This window comes from Macrotis lagotis, chromosome 2 (assembly GCF_037893015.1).
Source record: "Macrotis lagotis isolate mMagLag1 chromosome 2, bilby.v1.9.chrom.fasta, whole genome shotgun sequence".
In the NCBI taxonomy this organism is placed as follows: Eukaryota; Metazoa; Chordata; class Mammalia; order Peramelemorphia; family Peramelidae; genus Macrotis; species Macrotis lagotis.
The window spans coordinates 189,990,902-190,007,940 of record NC_133659.1 but is presented as its reverse complement, the minus strand read 5'-3'; the positions used below and the strand labels follow the sequence as shown (position 1 = coordinate 190,007,940).

The following is a 17,039-nucleotide window of genomic DNA, read 5'->3' as shown; positions in this document are numbered from 1 at the left end:
CCCCCTATTATCATATACTGCTAGGTACATTGTAGGGAGGTAGGTTGAAGGGAAGGAAAATAAGAACTCAATGATATTTCACTGCACGACTTTATTAAGCCATCAGAAAATTAATTTTGTGACTTGATATCTTTCTTGGAGAAAGAAACAAGATGAGTTTTATTAGCAAAGGTAAGCAGAAGAAGATATGAAGATAATTTCCTTCTTCTAATAGGTTACAAAGTCAAATATGGTAAAAAAAAAATAGGTGATTAGTTATGGAAAAGGAACGCTGCCAAAACTTTTATTTTAGAACTTTGGGATGCCAAAATAAATAAATATTATTAAGCCATTCCCCAATTGATGGACACTCAATTTCCAATTCTTTGCTGTCACAAATTGGGCTGCTTTGAATATTTTTGCTTTGAATATGGTTTCTGTTATTTGGCAAAAGTTGGGATACTTACCTAAGCCGAGGACAGTTTTGACCCAGGGCATTCAGGATTGCATCTGTGATATTGGAGCAGCCAGAGGCACAGAGAGACTGCAGTTTGTGGCAACCTCTGCATATTGTAATGAGACCATCATCTGTGATTTGCTAAGATGAAAAAATAAAATTCTAGATATTAGTCAATGGGGAGAAAAACCACAAAAATAAGCCTTAACCCATATATACAGGTTCTAAAATAATTTAGATCAAATATAATGGAAAACAGGCCAATGGGCTTAAAACAATTAAACAAACTGTCAAACTTTTCAGTTCCATTTACTTTGAGTTGCATGGAAAACTGTGGAACAGCTCAGAGGGAAACTGTTGCTAAATATTGTAAAATTTTAATGTACAGTGAGGGAATAGGATGGAAGAAAGTCATAATTTAGGAGTCCAGGAGATTGGTGTTCTCATTCCAACTCTAATCAACAGTGTGACTCCAGGTAAGCTAACTTAACCATTTTGCCTCAATTTATCTTCTTTTGTAAAAGGAATCTCTGGTTCTGGTTACTTCACAAAAAGAACGTTATGGGGGAGAAAAATGACAAAATTAGGTGAATGTTAAAAACCCAAAGCTTTATTATTAAATTTAGATGGTTAGTAAAGGAGCAAAATATGATGAATGAACCAATGAATATTTAGCAGACCAAAGGGAATTTCTGCTTTATGACTTTGAAAAGCAGTAACAGACTTCTAAGAACTTATAAAAGAGTATGGTGTCTACTGAATTTTCAAAGAATATCAGGTTGGTTAGTCTGGCTTAATTTTTGTTTGCTCTCCTCATGGGACACTTAGGAAGGTTCAAGTGAAGGAAAGCAGTATCCTAGCAGGAAAAAACTTATGTAAAAACAAGAGGTATTAATGTAACTTAAAAAGAGAAAACTAATTACAAGGATGTACAATTTTCTGGATGAGAAGACTATATAGGAGAATAAAAGTGTCAATCATTTTCTTTAATATTGAAATTTACTCAAATTGTCTTTTCAAATTACAGAAGAAAAACCATGAGTCAGCAATATAGTAAAGTTTCTTCCATGTTAAAATAAAGAGATTGGTCAACATTCTGAAAATTCATCACAAGTATAGATTTGGATGAGACATTTCTCCATATTTTTAGTTATGAATTCTATATTAAGAACTGAACAGAACATATGCCTGTATTACAAGAAGTACAAGAACAAGGCTATAACAATCTCTACCAACTGAATTCAACAAATAATTATTTACTGCCTTACCCAGGCTACTTGCCAATTGTCTGCTAATAAGGTATATTTTGACAGAAGGAAAAGAATGGTATTTTTGGTGGGGGGGGGGGGATTTTAAGTCCATCAATGATAATCAATTTCTTGATGCTAAACAAAAATCCTTTCTTCTTCAGAAAGAAAATTCATTCATATTATTTAAGAGTGCCCAAGAAAGACATCTATAATAAACTCAGGGAGAGAGAAGCCAGAATGAAAAAAATTTTTAATCACATTACTTATGAAAGGAGAACAGCAATGACCCTAATTTCAACTGAATCTAGAATTATATTGGCAACTTTCCAAGAGCATTCACACTCCTGGCTGAAGGAAAGGAATGTTGGCACTGGCATTAGAATTCTTCAGCAGAAGAAGGAAGAAGGTAAATGAGAAAAATGAGAAGAGATTTACAAAAGCAAAAACATAAAACATTTCAAAGACAGCAAAGTGCAGCATTTATCACCTGATTAGCCATGGGATAAAGGGCAAAGGGAGAAGAAATTTGACTGCAAGGGAAACTTTGGGCAGTATATGCCATCCCAACACACTTCAAAGTTTATACATAAAAATATTATTTTTAATTTGTCAGTTACTTGCCAATCCTAAGTAAAATTAAGACCAGTAACCACCGCTATAGTTTTTCATCTCAATAGTAATAATATAAAAATCAGGAGTTTGAGCTACTTATTCTGTCCTCTAGTTTAAGACTGATATGTAAATAAACAGAATGGGTTACAGTTCAAAGTAACACATAGAGAAGGAGAACAGGTTGGAGATGTAGCATCCAACAAGTTCTCAACAATTTGTTCTTTTGAGGTCAAAGTTTTTAGTCTCCCCAGGGCCATTCCATTCTACATCCAGTCAAAATATATATCCCATTAACATTCTGGGCCCCTGACAGATTTTCCAGCAAATTTTTTGAGTAATTGGAAAGGGTTTTTAGTCAGGTTCAACTGTATATATGATTTACACAAAAGTTGAATTACAATAGAGAACATTATGAAAAAACTTCAAAAAATTCAAAAATACAAAACAGTGACATTATAGATCATATTTACATAAAATTTTCAAGATGACAAAGGGCTTTTCTCACAACTCTGTGTGGTATAAATAGTATCTATCCCTCTGTGTCATATGGAAAAAGTGAAGCTCAGAAAGGTAAAGTGATTTGGCCAACTCACAACTAATAAGGTGCTGGGCTAGGTCTCACACTCTCAGACCAGTGCTTTTTCCATTACACATCATTAGCCTTCAGATCAGTTCAGATGACTAAAAGTGAACTGAAAGCTAGAAGGCACACTTCAGGAAAAAATCTCAGAAACAAACCTCATCTCTAAACTCAAGCAAACAAAGCCACAAAGAAGGCTACTTACTAAGCAGGTCTGCAGATTTAAAGTCACCAGTTCAGGACAATGTGTGCCAATGTATTTGAGAGCTTCATCCTCAAGCTAGAAAGACAATTAAAAAGAAATCGTTGGTTACTCACATTTCAAAGGAGATAAAATAATCCCCCATCAATCCCTAAGCAATAAACCGCATCAAAAATGTAAAAAGAATGCCCTTTTTTCATTCTCAGACTGGCTTATATTGTTTTGTATTATCAATATTTCATATAAAGTTTGACCAATCTATCTCCACAGCACTAATATCACCAAAAGGAAAGAAGAAATGAGCATCACTTTGCTTATGAATGAAGCTTCTAATACATTTGATGTACTTAACTATCTCCACACCTTCCAGAAAGCTCTCCAAAACCAATCTTTTAGAAGTAGAATCTGAAGAAGAACCCATAGTGGGATTTTTAAAAAAATTTTTCTTACCATTGAAAGATCACTGTCATGCTTACAGTGCTAAGAACAGATGGCATATAATTGATTACAAAATGTATTCCAATCAATATTTTTCAGGACTCCATAAATAACCAGAAGCTCAAGCTGTTGTTTTGAGGTAATCAAAGCCCTGACATACTGCTTAGAACATCAGGGACCCACCCACCCTGGCAAAAGAAATGTAAAAGCTATCCTTTAGATATAAATTTTTTACTGAATGAGGTCTGAGACAAATTCTGCTCTAAAACCTACAACCATAACTGAATTATTATCACAAATCTTTTATTCTCAAGCATGCATGCAAAATTACTTTTTTCTACTATAATAAACAGAGATGAATTCCACCTCATCTAAACAAAATGTTCATCTTTAGCCATGTAAGACCAATGGGGTAATAAAGGGGGGGGGAATAGGTTCTAAAATGATACGCAGAAATCAAAGAATCTGGTACATTTAAGAATGATTTCCTAGCAGCTAAACATTTGGTTAGAAACGGCAAGATTGCTTATAAATAACTCAACAATCTCAAACAAAACAGTGACAATGTGACCAATTTTTTTTTTATGTGGTAAGAATGAAGTCCTGTACTCACTCAGGGATGACTTTTCAAAAAAAAAGCTATTCTACAATTAAGTGTTTATCATTTGTCAGATGTTAAACTTCTTTTCCCCCCAAATAAAGCAAGTTAGTTCTTAGTGAACATGTCTTTGATAAGCAAATAGCGGGGAGGGGAAGCCTTAAGATGCATTAACTAACTTCATTGCCTTGATCTCATATTCTAAGAGTACTCTTTCAAGTATTACCTGTGTGCAGCCTTTAAGAAATAAGGCTTTGAGTCCTCCACAGCCTCTCACTAGAGCCTGGATACCATCCTTGGTCACCTGGTCACACCATGAAATGTTCAGCTGTTCCAGCAGTGGACATCCCTCACTTAAAAGGGGTGGGGGGAGAATCCAAAACCAGAAAAAAATCATCACAACTAAGTACTACTCCAAGACTTAAGGCCCAAAGTCCATTTCATAGAATTTAGAAATGGTTAATTTCTTCTTACTCACATAAATATACATTCACTTATCCAGAGAGTGGAATCCATACAAGGATCCACACCAAAAGAAGAAATGACCTTTAAAGTTGGTGTATACCCGAAGTCATGTTAATACTGTGGCAATTGCAAACTTAACTAATAAAATTCTTTTCCATGGTATTTTTCAAGTATAGGACTAACAATGAGGATTAACTTCATTTCTACATAGAAAAAAATATGATTTTTATTAATAGAGGGTGTAATCACACTGATAAGATGAAACACAGTATTTTTTCACTGGCTTTACTGCCTGATGAATACTTCAAGTAACAAAATTTTAATTAATATAAGAATGCAAAACGTATTAACCTAAATAGCTTATAAATATGTAACTTATAATTACATTTAATCTTCAAATAACCTAGGTATCTTGCTAAATTCAAATCCAGTCTCAGACATTTTACCAGCTGTGTGATCCTGGGCAAATCACTTAAAACCATTTTCTTTAATTTCCTCATCTGTAAAATGATCTAGAGAAGCAGATGGCAAACCAATCCAGTATCTTTGCCAAAGAAAGCAACAAATGGGATGACAAGGAGTTGTAGATGACTGAACAATAACTGAACCTAGGTATTTTTTTCACAACCTAAATTCTGGACCTATTTTATTTAATGTTCCTACATAAGTTATCCTCTTTCCCCATCTTTTCTGGATTTTTATAAATCCAGGGTCTCATTACACCTCATATTCTTATTCCATTTTTTTCTTCTCTCCACATTTCCCTTACTTTTTGACTCAAAATCAGAAGTCCAATCCTTGAGACTTTTTAACTATAACCAAAAATTTAATCTGATATATATTTGGATTATGGAGGATATCTGGCATTTCTTTGACTCAACCTTGGAAACTTTTGCTCTAATGGAATTAAGTTTAAAAAAAAAACCCACTAGGCAGTGGGAATATAAATACCTAAATGGGACTATATCTGTCCTGAAGGGGTTTCACATGTTCCTGAGGAGTTACCACACGCTCATAAGTAAATAAATATAGAATGTGTGCAAAATAAAGCTAAAGTAACTGAGGGGAGGGTTATTAACTAATAAAGTAATAAGGAAGGGTCTCTTAAAAGAGGAGGTCCTTGAGCTGAGGGTTCTGTGAGGAGAAAGCCATGCAATGGCTGAGGCAAGAGTCAAAATGTTACCCATAGGAACCAGACAAAGGACAATTTGAGTTGAAATACAGAAAGATGAAGGGGAGTCCATGTGTAATAAGCATGAGAAGATTAATAGACATCAAACTTTAAAGACTTTTAAAATGCCACACAGAAGCATTTTATTTTATTCTGGATGCAGATAGAAGGTGTGAAGCTTCTTGTACAAACCAGTGAACTGGTCAATCTAAATATCAGGAAATCTATTCATTTGGCAGCTGCAGAGCAGATGAATTAGAAAGAAAAGATCATCTGTGAGGAAACCAGTTAGGGACCTACTAATACAGCTCAGGTGAGAGATAATGAAGACCTGAACTTAGGGTGGATTGGATTTGACTATTTTTGTAAACATATCACATATGAAAACTGATTGGATTTTGAAAACCTAGTTCTTATTAAGTTTAAGATATTAAGTCTAAGATATCACTAAGGCTTGTTTAAATGGTAAGGCACCCAAGAGAATTAACAATAGCTCCCCATCTCTTTCATGCATCATATCTTAAGACAATGTTCCAACTATCACTGCTTCATTTTACTTCTATTTTTCTGTAAAAAAAAAAGTCAGAAAATGGCATGTACAATCAAAGATCCTAGTCATGTTTTGTCACCTTACTTGGGGCACCACTGAGACTTCAGATTGTGATAGGATGAGAATCTAATTTGAATTAGTCTACATATGGTTAATACTATAATATATCTATTCCCTACCTCAGTGCTTTTAGAGACATGTTGGTTATAGATGTACAGGAAGCCAAGTCAAGATGTCTGAGTTTGGAACAGAACTTGCTAAGGCTGGTACATGTGCTGAAAAGATAAAAAAAAATTAACTGTATTTTTACACATCAATGAATCAAAACAGACACAGATACACATATTCACATTATAGAATAGCTCACCCTTATTTAATAATGCACACATGAGTAGAAGCTTCCATTTCTATGTCCCAAATAGTCTTATCATTGGGAATTGTACGAATTTTTTAAAGATGAGAATTAGGCAGATGACATTCAATGAAATTTAAGATATGCATGACAAGGAAAGAGGTGTTTGGTTCAAATGTTAGATGCCAGTGTAGTCTGCCTACACTTGTTCTAAAAGATTTGTTTGTTATTTAGAAAAATAAGAACATATATAGCATCTGCTAGAGTAGAGCCAAATATGAAGATTATTCCTTCTTGCTTCTCAAATTTCTGCCCAATATAATCCTTTAATAGACTAAGAGATATTATTGAGGTAAACAGTAAAGGCCAAGGAGAAATAGGAACGATTTGCATAGGCTATTCAGGAGGGAAATGGATTAGGGTCAAACTGGGACCATTTAGGGACACAATTATACACTCTAATTATTGGCTGATTTTCTATTATACCACTCCTTTGAAAAAACTCGAATTCTAAAGATTTATGTGAGTAACAATTAAAAAAATTTTTTTTCAAAGTTACATATGGACCAGTGACAGAAACTACTTACTATACTAAGTCACGTGCCTCTTACATTGAAAGGTTTCAAGGAGATTCATCCAAAAACTATAAGATTGATATCTAGTAATATTGTATATCCTTTATAGCCTCTTTTTAGCTTCTCCTGGTGAAGCCCATCAATCAACTTATAAATACAAAAGTACAAGGCACTCTGCTAGGAACTAGGGATACAACAGATTTTTTAAATGTTAGTCCCCACTTCTAAGGAGTTTATATTCCATCAGAAGGGATCCAACACATAAATTGATAAGTATAATAAAAGGTAGGGAGTGATGTGGGCAAAGGAAGAGAACTAGATAAAATGTTTTATGAAAATCTAAAGAGAGAGACAGTCTGTACAGAGGAAGAGTGGTGTCCAAGCCGAGCCTTAAATGACAACAGAGGTACTAAGGGGTAGAAATGAGGACAGTGTATATTTGGTAAAGGGAGAGGATGCAAAAATGTGAGATAGCACATTTAAGACAGATAATTATCTGAAACAAGAGTGCAAGAAGGAGATTACTTAAAAGAAATGAGGCTAGAAAGTTTAAAATTAGGAAGTGATGACTTAAATACTAGTATTTTATTCTGGAGACAATAGGAATCACTGAATGTTTCTGAGCAAAGGAGTGACACAGTCATTCCATGCAGAAAAGGGAAGAGAGCAGAGACAGGAAAATCTAGGCTTTCAAATGGTAGCCAAGAAGTTCTTGTATTTTTATATTCTCACAGTGGTCAACTAGCTGTGGATTTTTTTTAATGTTTCACTTCACTCATTAAGACTGGATTTGGACCCAATTCCAAAATAATTTCCATTCTATTTATATTTCAACTTCAGTTTTGAATTTCTATCTTAAAAGAAATTGTGAATCACAGTGAATACAAAAGGTATTCACAGATAAGGGATAGGGTCAAATTGGGTCTACTGCAGGGTAGAATTATATATTAATTATCAGCCAGATGTTCTATTATGCCATTCATTTGAAGAATTCAAATTTTCAAACTTCATAAGACTAAGGATTCATGTAAACCAAAATAAAAACACTGTTTCTTAAAATTAAATATGGCTTCAAACAGCCCAATTAAATATTGTCAACTGAAGTTGACACTGATTCTCACCAGAATCAAAGAGGAAAGTATTGTCTTTTCTTGGCCAGAATTAGGAATCATTTTCCTCTAACCTGCGAAATGATTTACTAAGTTCTTGATGCATCTGCATCAGCAAAGGGTAGAAAGGAAGGGATCAGGAACTTTACTGATTCTAAATTTTATGGTACTTACGCATCTGTGGTCTTTGTACATCCATTTAGATTCAGCACTTCAATATTCCTACAGTTTTGTGCAAAGGTCCTTTATGAGAATAGAAAAGAAAAGCTTTCACATGAAATAACAGAATTCTAGAAATTTTTAAAAAAAGGTGTGTCTTCTGGTACCATAATGGTTTAAAAATTTACGAAAACTTTTTTCACTAATCATTTCTCAAACTTTTATCTCTATGGTATCCCTATATTCCTGAGTAAAAAAAGAGGTCCAGAATGCAACCACCAGAAAAGTCAGCCTCAGTGGGCAGTTTCCTAGTCTCCTTGGCTCTAGTTCTTGTTTTCTTCCAGATTATAAGGTTTCCTCACTGGATAATTTTCATGGTTAGAACATTTTATCTGAATTAGGATACTTCAAAAATTGAGAAATTAAATCAGTATTATGTTGTATATATAATCTGCTTAGTCAAGATAGATATTTGACGAATGACTTTACCTTAATGCATTGTCTCCTACTCCAAGACACCCACGCAGACTTAATTTTCTTAAAAAACCACCACATCTTTTAGAAATATTCTCCACTACTCGGCCCTATGTAAAAATAGAAAAACAAACAAACCACTCCTTTTGAAAGCAATTAGTTATGGTTTCAAAAGGTCTAAAAAAAATATGAAAGTCTTTAATTAATTTTATTTTTCTTTCAACTCATTTAGAAAGATTTCACCAATTTGTGAACCGATTCTCAAACATACTTTAATCTACAAAGCCTTCCCTAATTAAACACTATTTATTCATTCCTAAACTCTGTATTCTGCTGATATTCACATTATCAACGAGATATTCTGTACAAGAGGAAATGTTGCTTTCTAATATGTTCACAGTCATTCATAAATTTGTTACTTTCCACACAACTCCATTTCCAAGGTCCTTAACATCCAGTACTATCTTGACATTTAAAATAGATATCAAATTGCTCATCTTCTCAAGGAGGAGGTTGGGAGAAAAAAAATTTGAAACTCAAATTTTTTTAAAATGTTAATTTTTTAATATGTAATTGAGAAATATTTAATAAATAAAATGGGGGGGGTTCCCAAACTTTCTAGAACTGGTTTTATTTGCTCTTCCACATTAGAAATGTCTATTCTAGTGCTGTTTTTAGGGCAGTTAATGGAGCCTACTAAATTGAGTGCACACTTTTTATGCTAAAGTATGTGTGTGTGTACATATATATTTGTTAATTATGAAAAAAGAAAAAGGATGCCACTTTAAGATCATTGGGGAAAGTGGTAGAACCAATTTAAATTCAAAGCAATCTCTATTCCATCATAGTATGAAGCCAAAATCATGGCCACAAAGTTTCCTCAAAACTCACTTTCATTTGTTCATTTGATAAGCATATATCATTTTACAAATCTGGAATGTTGCTTGAGGGAAACTATTTCTGTTGGACTACTAAGAAATGGAATAATGAGATGGGGATAGGGAAGGATTTGGGAGTGAGATAATTTTTTAAAATCATTAACATAAAAGCTTAGTCTAGATTCATGGTTTTGTCTACAGAGATAATAGGAGGGGTTCATTTAATAATATGGCCATAAGGAACTTATATAAAGGGACAAGGTTAAGGATTTCATTGGCATAGGGGAACTCCTAGATAATAATAATGATGATGATGATAGATAATGTATATATATCATTTGATGATGATGATTATATTTGTCCTTCATTCTTGAAGAACCATGACATCAGACCATGACTCTCTAGACAAAGACATTTTTGGGGGAAATAAAACAAAAATTTATTTAAAAGGTTACAAGACATAGGAAGGGTGAGAGAGAGAGAGAGAGAGAAAGAAAAGAACAGCCAAGCAGCCTTGGCTGGGCCATGGTCAGAGAAGACTGAGCTGGCTCTTCTAGAGGTATTTTTTTTTAGGTTTTTTTGGAAAGGCAAATGGGGTTAAGTGGCTTGCCCAAGGCCACACAGTTAGGTAATTATTAAGTGTCTGAGGCCGGGATTTGAACTCAGGTACTCCTGACTCCAGGGCCAGTGCTCTATCCACTGCACCACCTAGCTGCCCTCTAGGTATTTTTAACAATAAGTGAAACTTCCAGAAAGTTGAGGATGATAATTATGAGCTTTCTTTCAGGTTTCAATTTTCATCAAGGACTGAAATAGCAAAAAGGAGAATTTTACAATAAACTTGACATCAGTTTCTCACTCTTCACCAAAACTTTACCTGAACAGTTTCTCAAGATTCAAAATATTAAGTCTTAGGTGCAACATATACAGAAACTATTTCCTAAATAAGACACAGATCTGCTTACTCTTTAACAAAGATAAAAATTATTCTTTAAAATGAGAAAGTACACATATATAATTCTTTTTTTTACTTTTTTTTTTACAAGGCAAATGGGGTTAAGTGGCTTGCCCAAGGCCACACAGCTAGGTAATTATTAAGTGTCAGGCTGTATTTGAACTCAGGTACTCCTGAGTCTAGGGATGGTGCTCTATCCACTATGCCAATAGTTCTGCCTGACCTTAAAACTTAAAATGAGCTTTTGGATCTCAAAATTTCCCTTAAGTTCAAATACACTCAAATTAATGCGCTCTCTCTCTCTCTCTCTCTCTCTCTCTCTCTCTCTCTCTCAGGAGGGTTATACTAATGGTATTAATCTGGTCTATACGGTAATTACACTTTAACAATAGAAATGGGATCACATAACACATATAATTATACCTCAATATCCCTCTGGAAATCAAACAGGTCAATCCGCTGCCAGTTGCTGCCATCTAGAGCTAAAACATTCCAAGCCTAGATGGGGGGGAGGGGGGAATGGAGAAAGGGAAGAGAGGAAGAGTTCATACAGAATTTTAAAAAAAGTCAATGTGACCTAATTCAGTCTTTATGAAAAGTCTATTTAAATTTTTAAAAAATTCCCATAAAAAAACAAAGATAATTCAGATTATACATTAAAACAAGTATAAAATACTCACCAAATACCATGATCAATCCAAAAAAAAAAAAGAGAGCTGTCTTACTTTTAATTAATAAAGAACACAAACTGTAATCCTTCCTACAATTAGACTTACAATTATACAAAGTGGTAAATGAGTTTGGAAACTCTAACTGTTATAGAAAGTGCTCAGTGTAGGGAGTCAGAGCAATGGCCAGGGCAAAATAGGCTAGGGGATAAGAACTGAAGCCAGAAGCTATTTTCTAACTGGAATATTTGGTCTGTTGAATACAAGGAGTACTGTCAAGCAAAGGAATTCACCGGGCCAGATAAACATAATTTGGGAAAAAGAGAAACAGTAGAAGGAAACAAAATAGATAAAGATCATAGGATTTAGGGAAGAAGGGCTTTAGTAATTATCTTGGTTCAACAACTTTACAGATAAGAACTTAGTGGTCCACAATGGAAAAGTGACTTGTCCAAGGTCATATAGACAACTAAGTGATAAAGGATTAAAATCAGTCTCCTACTGTTCATCCAATGCTTTCCATACTATCAAGTGAAGCTAAAGGACACCATTTTCTATAAATAATTAGTACTCAAAACTTTTAATTTAGCTTTTAATATTATTAGACTTTATATTATTTAAAATGTAAAATGCACCTCTGATCTGAAAAGAGGATACTATTCATTTCTTGCACTTAACATAATCTTGTAAGATTATAGAATTGTTTAAAGTTCTTTTACAACTTCAAACAGCAAGTTAATGAATATGACACATATTAACATAAAAGATGGTATCCCTGAAAATGGGATCAGGTTTTGTGACTGTTGGGTGATAATACAGTTGGTATCAGCTATCTTCTAAAATTTAATAACCTGGTATTATAGGTCTATGGATAACAGGAAGGGTTCATTTAATAATATGGCCATAATGAAGAACCTATATAAAGGGATAAGGTTAAGGATTTCATTGGCATAGGGGAACTCCTAGATAATAACAATGATGATGATAGATAGCATTTGATGATGATGATTATAGTTGTCCTTCATTCTTGAAGACCATGACATCAGGGAATTGGATTTGAGAGAGGGATGCTGTACTAAAGTCAATAGCCTCAATTTTTCCTCCAGTCATCTGGGGTTCAGTGATCAGGATAACTGGAGATGGCCCTGGATGCAAGGCAATCAGGTTAAGTGACTTGCCCAGAGTCACATACTTACTAACCGTCATGTGTCTGAGGTCCTCTTGACTCCAGGGCTGGAGCTCTCTCCTGTGTCACCCAGCTGCCTCTATCATTTACTGTATAAGCACTGTGCTGTTTGCCTTACAATTATTATCTCATTTGATCCTCACAAAAATTTTGGAAAGTAGGTATTATTATTAACCTCATTTTACAACTGAGTAAAGTGAGGCACAAATCAGGGAAATGACTTAGAGTCATAAGAATAAGTAGCAAAGCTTGGAGTGAAGTCTAGGACTACTTCTAAGTCTACTTCTTTAAAGCCAGCACTGTCCTCTACACCATACTTGTCTCCAGACAGGAGGGAATGGTTGAATTTCATTAAAAAAAAAAACTGCTAACTTTTTTTTTTAGGTTTTTGCAAGGCAAATGGGGTTAAGTGGCTTGCCCAAGGCCACACAGCTAGGTAATTATTAAGTGTCTGAGATCAGATTTGAACCCAGGTACTCCTGACTCCAGGGCCAATGCTTTATCCACTACACCACCTAGCCGCCCCCAAAACTGCTAACTTTAACCATTAATTTAACACCTTGACAAAAAAAAATTTCTTGATTTTGTTCTCAATATACATTGAGAAAATAGTGTGGCCAGATATTTGAATAGCTTTTTGCATAATCAAGGAGAAACAGACTCTATTTATATCTACCATATATGTCCAGTATGACCACTAAAGCTTATATATCTTTAAAAGATCGTGAAGAAATCTAAGTAATAAATAAATAGAAATAAAACACTTAATCTAGGAAGAAAAACTACATCAAATGGCAGAACTATAACTAAAGATCCCATTCATTAACCATCTGCTTAAACAGTATGCACTCTAGCTGAAAGGGATGCTTGTATCTGTGCACTGAAAAAAAAACTAAATTTATTTTTTCTCCCCCAAAAATAATCATACTCGAAATGTGTGTTACATATACACATACCAAATCAATCCATAAACCACTCTTGCATTACCCTTAAAAAATGTCCCATATCTTACTGGAGAAAAGTGCAATTTGTGGATTGTGTTTCTTTTTATTATGAAAAGTCCTTGGAGTTCCTAATATTATGACATACATATAAAGGGATTTTTGACAAAAAAATTGCATTTTTCCATAAAATTAAACCAATAGCACTTTTAAAATTTTCTATCTTTGATACTTTTATCATTGAACATTTTTATGTAGTTCAATCATACAGAGAGCCAAGAGTAAAAAGAAATTAAAAAGATTAGAGAGCAGCTAGATAGTATAGTGGATGGTGCTGGGCCTGGAATAGGGAAGATAAATCCAGTCTTCAGATACTTACTACTTGCTTGATCCTGGACAAGTCACTTAACCTCTGTCTGCCTAAGTTTTCTTAACTGTAAAATGGGGATAATAAATGTTTCTGCTTCTCCAGGTTGTTGTGAAGATCAAATAAGATTTTTGTAATGTCCCTAAGCACAGTGTCTGGCACATAATAGATACTTAATAAATGTTTGTTCCCTTCACTTGTCGACTTCCTTTTATAAAAAAGAACACACAACAGAATTCTATAATATCAGTGGTCATTACATCACATTAGTTTCACCAGGGGTCAAGCGATCTACAGCAACATACATGTATATATGGTTAGAAGATTATCACAACACAAGTATTATAATTAGGTTTCATTATAATTATGTCAGTTATTCTTACCCTGGAGACTTGAGCACAGCGACACAATGTAACAACATCCAGAAAAGAAAATATTCTAAAAAGAAAAAAATGTTTTATTACAAAATAAAATAAGTTTCTCTTAATTGTAGATAAACATAACAAAACACTTTAAACAAAAAGACTAAGCTTTCTAAGTAACTATTGGAACTTCACAAATAAAAAGTACATAGAAGTTCCGTAGTTTTTTAAAAGAATAATTACCATTCCTACCCCAAAACAGTGAAACATTTAATTTTTCACCTTACAGTCTTGCTGAATGTAAACAATGATTATTTATCATAGTGACAACTATAGCTTAGTTACTTTAGAAAAAAACAAAAACCTCAAGTCAAGACAAATGATTCTTAAACAATAAAGTTTTGTAAAAAGCAAAACGAAAGTGTTGCCCTATTTTCTATATAAATAGTGGTAGAAGGGTAGTGGTAAAAGTAGTAGAATTACTATCTAACTAAAAACTTATACAACTATTAAAGAAGGAACAAGTCACTGCCAAGTCTACAAAATAGTAACAACCATTTAGTTAGAATCTTTATCATTCATTCTAGTAGAATGGGTTAAAAAGTGCAATTTCTTATAGAAAATATTAAAGAGGCACCCCACCCTTTCTTCCTCACCTCCTCCTTCCTACATTAGGTACTTTGGGTAAACACATTTCATTTACATCCTCATCCAGTGAGGATAATGGTTAGAAGTGTGCGGAGGCTACTACATCAGGGACCCAATATAATACCCTCACTACTTGTACTTGCTGTCCCCCCTTCAGTTGTTTGTTCAGTGAAGAAGAGATGCCCACTTCTCATGAAAAACTAATAAAAACTTTTGTTGTACCTAGAGACATCTCTGAATTTTAATTTTGCTAAGAATCAGCTTCTACGCTGATATATAGTTGAGAAATCCATAAAAATCTGGCTTTTCCTAACACATCAATGACAAAGCATCATGATTTTTTCAGGCAACAGTAAGAATAAACACACACTAGGAATGAAGTAGACAAAAGTCTACCTGACAACAGCCAGTTGAATGCTATCATAGGTGATCTGTTTAATGCAGTTGGGTATGTTGAAATTAAAACTAAATGGGTCACTTCTCCAAGAAACCCTCCTCATGAAAATTCAGGTCACACTGATCTGAATAGTTAGCTCTTCTATTATTGAAAATATGCTATTTTTTTATCATTCTCAATTTATTGATGCTTTATTTTTACATTATATACTTAGTCTCTTGTAACAAAAACATTTAAGTAAAATTAATGATAAAGTGACCTAATCTGAAACTGCATGTAATATTTCATTTCCCCCTTCTCTATTTAAAAAACGAAAATAAAAGAAACTCAATTTCCCTCCTCCCCCTTACCTCATCCCTAATCCATTAGGGAAAAAAAGAAAAAAAAACAAATTTCATCTAAAAAAAAATGCAAAGACATGTAAAACAAATTTCCCTAACTGCTATATTCAATATACCTATCTATCTCTGCATTCTACATCTATCAGCTTTTTAATGGAATGTATATTTTCACATAAGTCCTCTGGAATCAAATAAGGTAAATGTCATAGTTCTTAAAACTTTCAAAATGTTTTTATACTGTTGTCATTTTATATTGCTTTTCAAAATGGCTATATCCATTTATAGATTCCCCCAAGAGGTGGCTGGGTGGTGCAGTAGATAGAGCATCGGCCCTGGAGTCAGGAGTACCTGAGTTCAAATGCAGCCTCAGACACTTAATAATTACCTAGCTGTGTGGCCTTGGGCAAGCCACTTAACCCCATTGCCTTGCAAAAAAAAAAAAAATCTAAAATAAAAATAAAATACAGATTCCCCCAAGAATTTATTAAAATACCTGTTGTTTTTTTTAACACTCCATCCAAAATTTATCATTTTCATTTTTGGTCACCTATGATATGATGGTTGTGAAGTAGAATCTCAAAATTGTCTTAATTTGCATTTCTCTAATTAGAAGAGATCTGGAGTGGCTATCTAATGCCTGGGCTTCTTCCCTTGAGAACTGTCTGTCTTAGGCCACATATCAATTGAGGAATGGCTCATTTTTTTTTCTTATAAATCTGAATCAATTCTTTTTATCATAGAATGTGACCTTTATTAGAAAAAAATCTGTGTCAACATTTTCCCCTTTTAATCTTAATACTTGTTTTGTATGATAACTTCTATTACTTGTTTTGTCATAAACTTTTCTCCTATTCACCCATGCAATAATTTTTTCAAATATATTTTTTATTTTGAGAATTTCCCCTGCCAACTTTTGTGTTAATAAGACGCTATAAAATGAACTGGTGTAGACTCTAACAAATGGTCCTTTGTTTCATAAGAAAAACAGACCGTATCCACCTTATTATGAAAAATTCTTAAATCTACTTTAAAAAAATTTCTGCTTTCTACTATTTTGGAATTATTATTATTTACTAATAATTTACAGGTCCTTGTCAACAAATTAGATTTAAAAAAATCACATTTTTATTTGGCAAAGTATTTTCAGTAGCTCTTATTTCCTAATGAAAAATTTTATCATGTGATTAAAACTGTTGACAAACTAAATGAATTGAGAGTGTTAAGTAAAGGGCAAATTGGGTAACGTAATAAAACTGACCTCTGGATGTGCTCTGTGCAAAGCATTTCTAGATTAGTCATGTTGTGGGGGAACCCCTTTCCCTCCC

At 33.7% G+C, this 17,039-nt stretch overlaps 1 protein-coding gene across 2 annotated transcripts in view; it reads right to left on the bottom strand.

The window, feature by feature from the left end:
- The window catches only part of FBXL20 (F-box and leucine rich repeat protein 20), a 140,564-nt gene that overhangs the window by 20,995 nt on the left and 102,530 nt on the right, over positions 1-17,039 (bottom strand). For both annotated transcript variants that reach the window (XR_012475891.1, XM_074224055.1), the window contains exons 3-10: positions 14,350-14,404; positions 11,228-11,302; positions 8,987-9,081; positions 8,513-8,581; positions 6,482-6,577; positions 4,343-4,469; positions 3,084-3,158; positions 447-577 (exon numbers count right to left, since the gene is read on the bottom strand). Coding sequence is in view for 1 of the 2 variants with exons in the window: in XM_074224055.1 (XP_074080156.1) it covers positions 447-577; positions 3,084-3,158; positions 4,343-4,469; positions 6,482-6,577; positions 8,513-8,581; positions 8,987-9,081; positions 11,228-11,302; positions 14,350-14,404 (723 nt within the window). In the remaining variant the exon portion in view is untranslated. The remainder of the gene's footprint in view (positions 1-446; positions 578-3,083; positions 3,159-4,342; positions 4,470-6,481; positions 6,578-8,512; positions 8,582-8,986; positions 9,082-11,227; positions 11,303-14,349; positions 14,405-17,039) is intronic.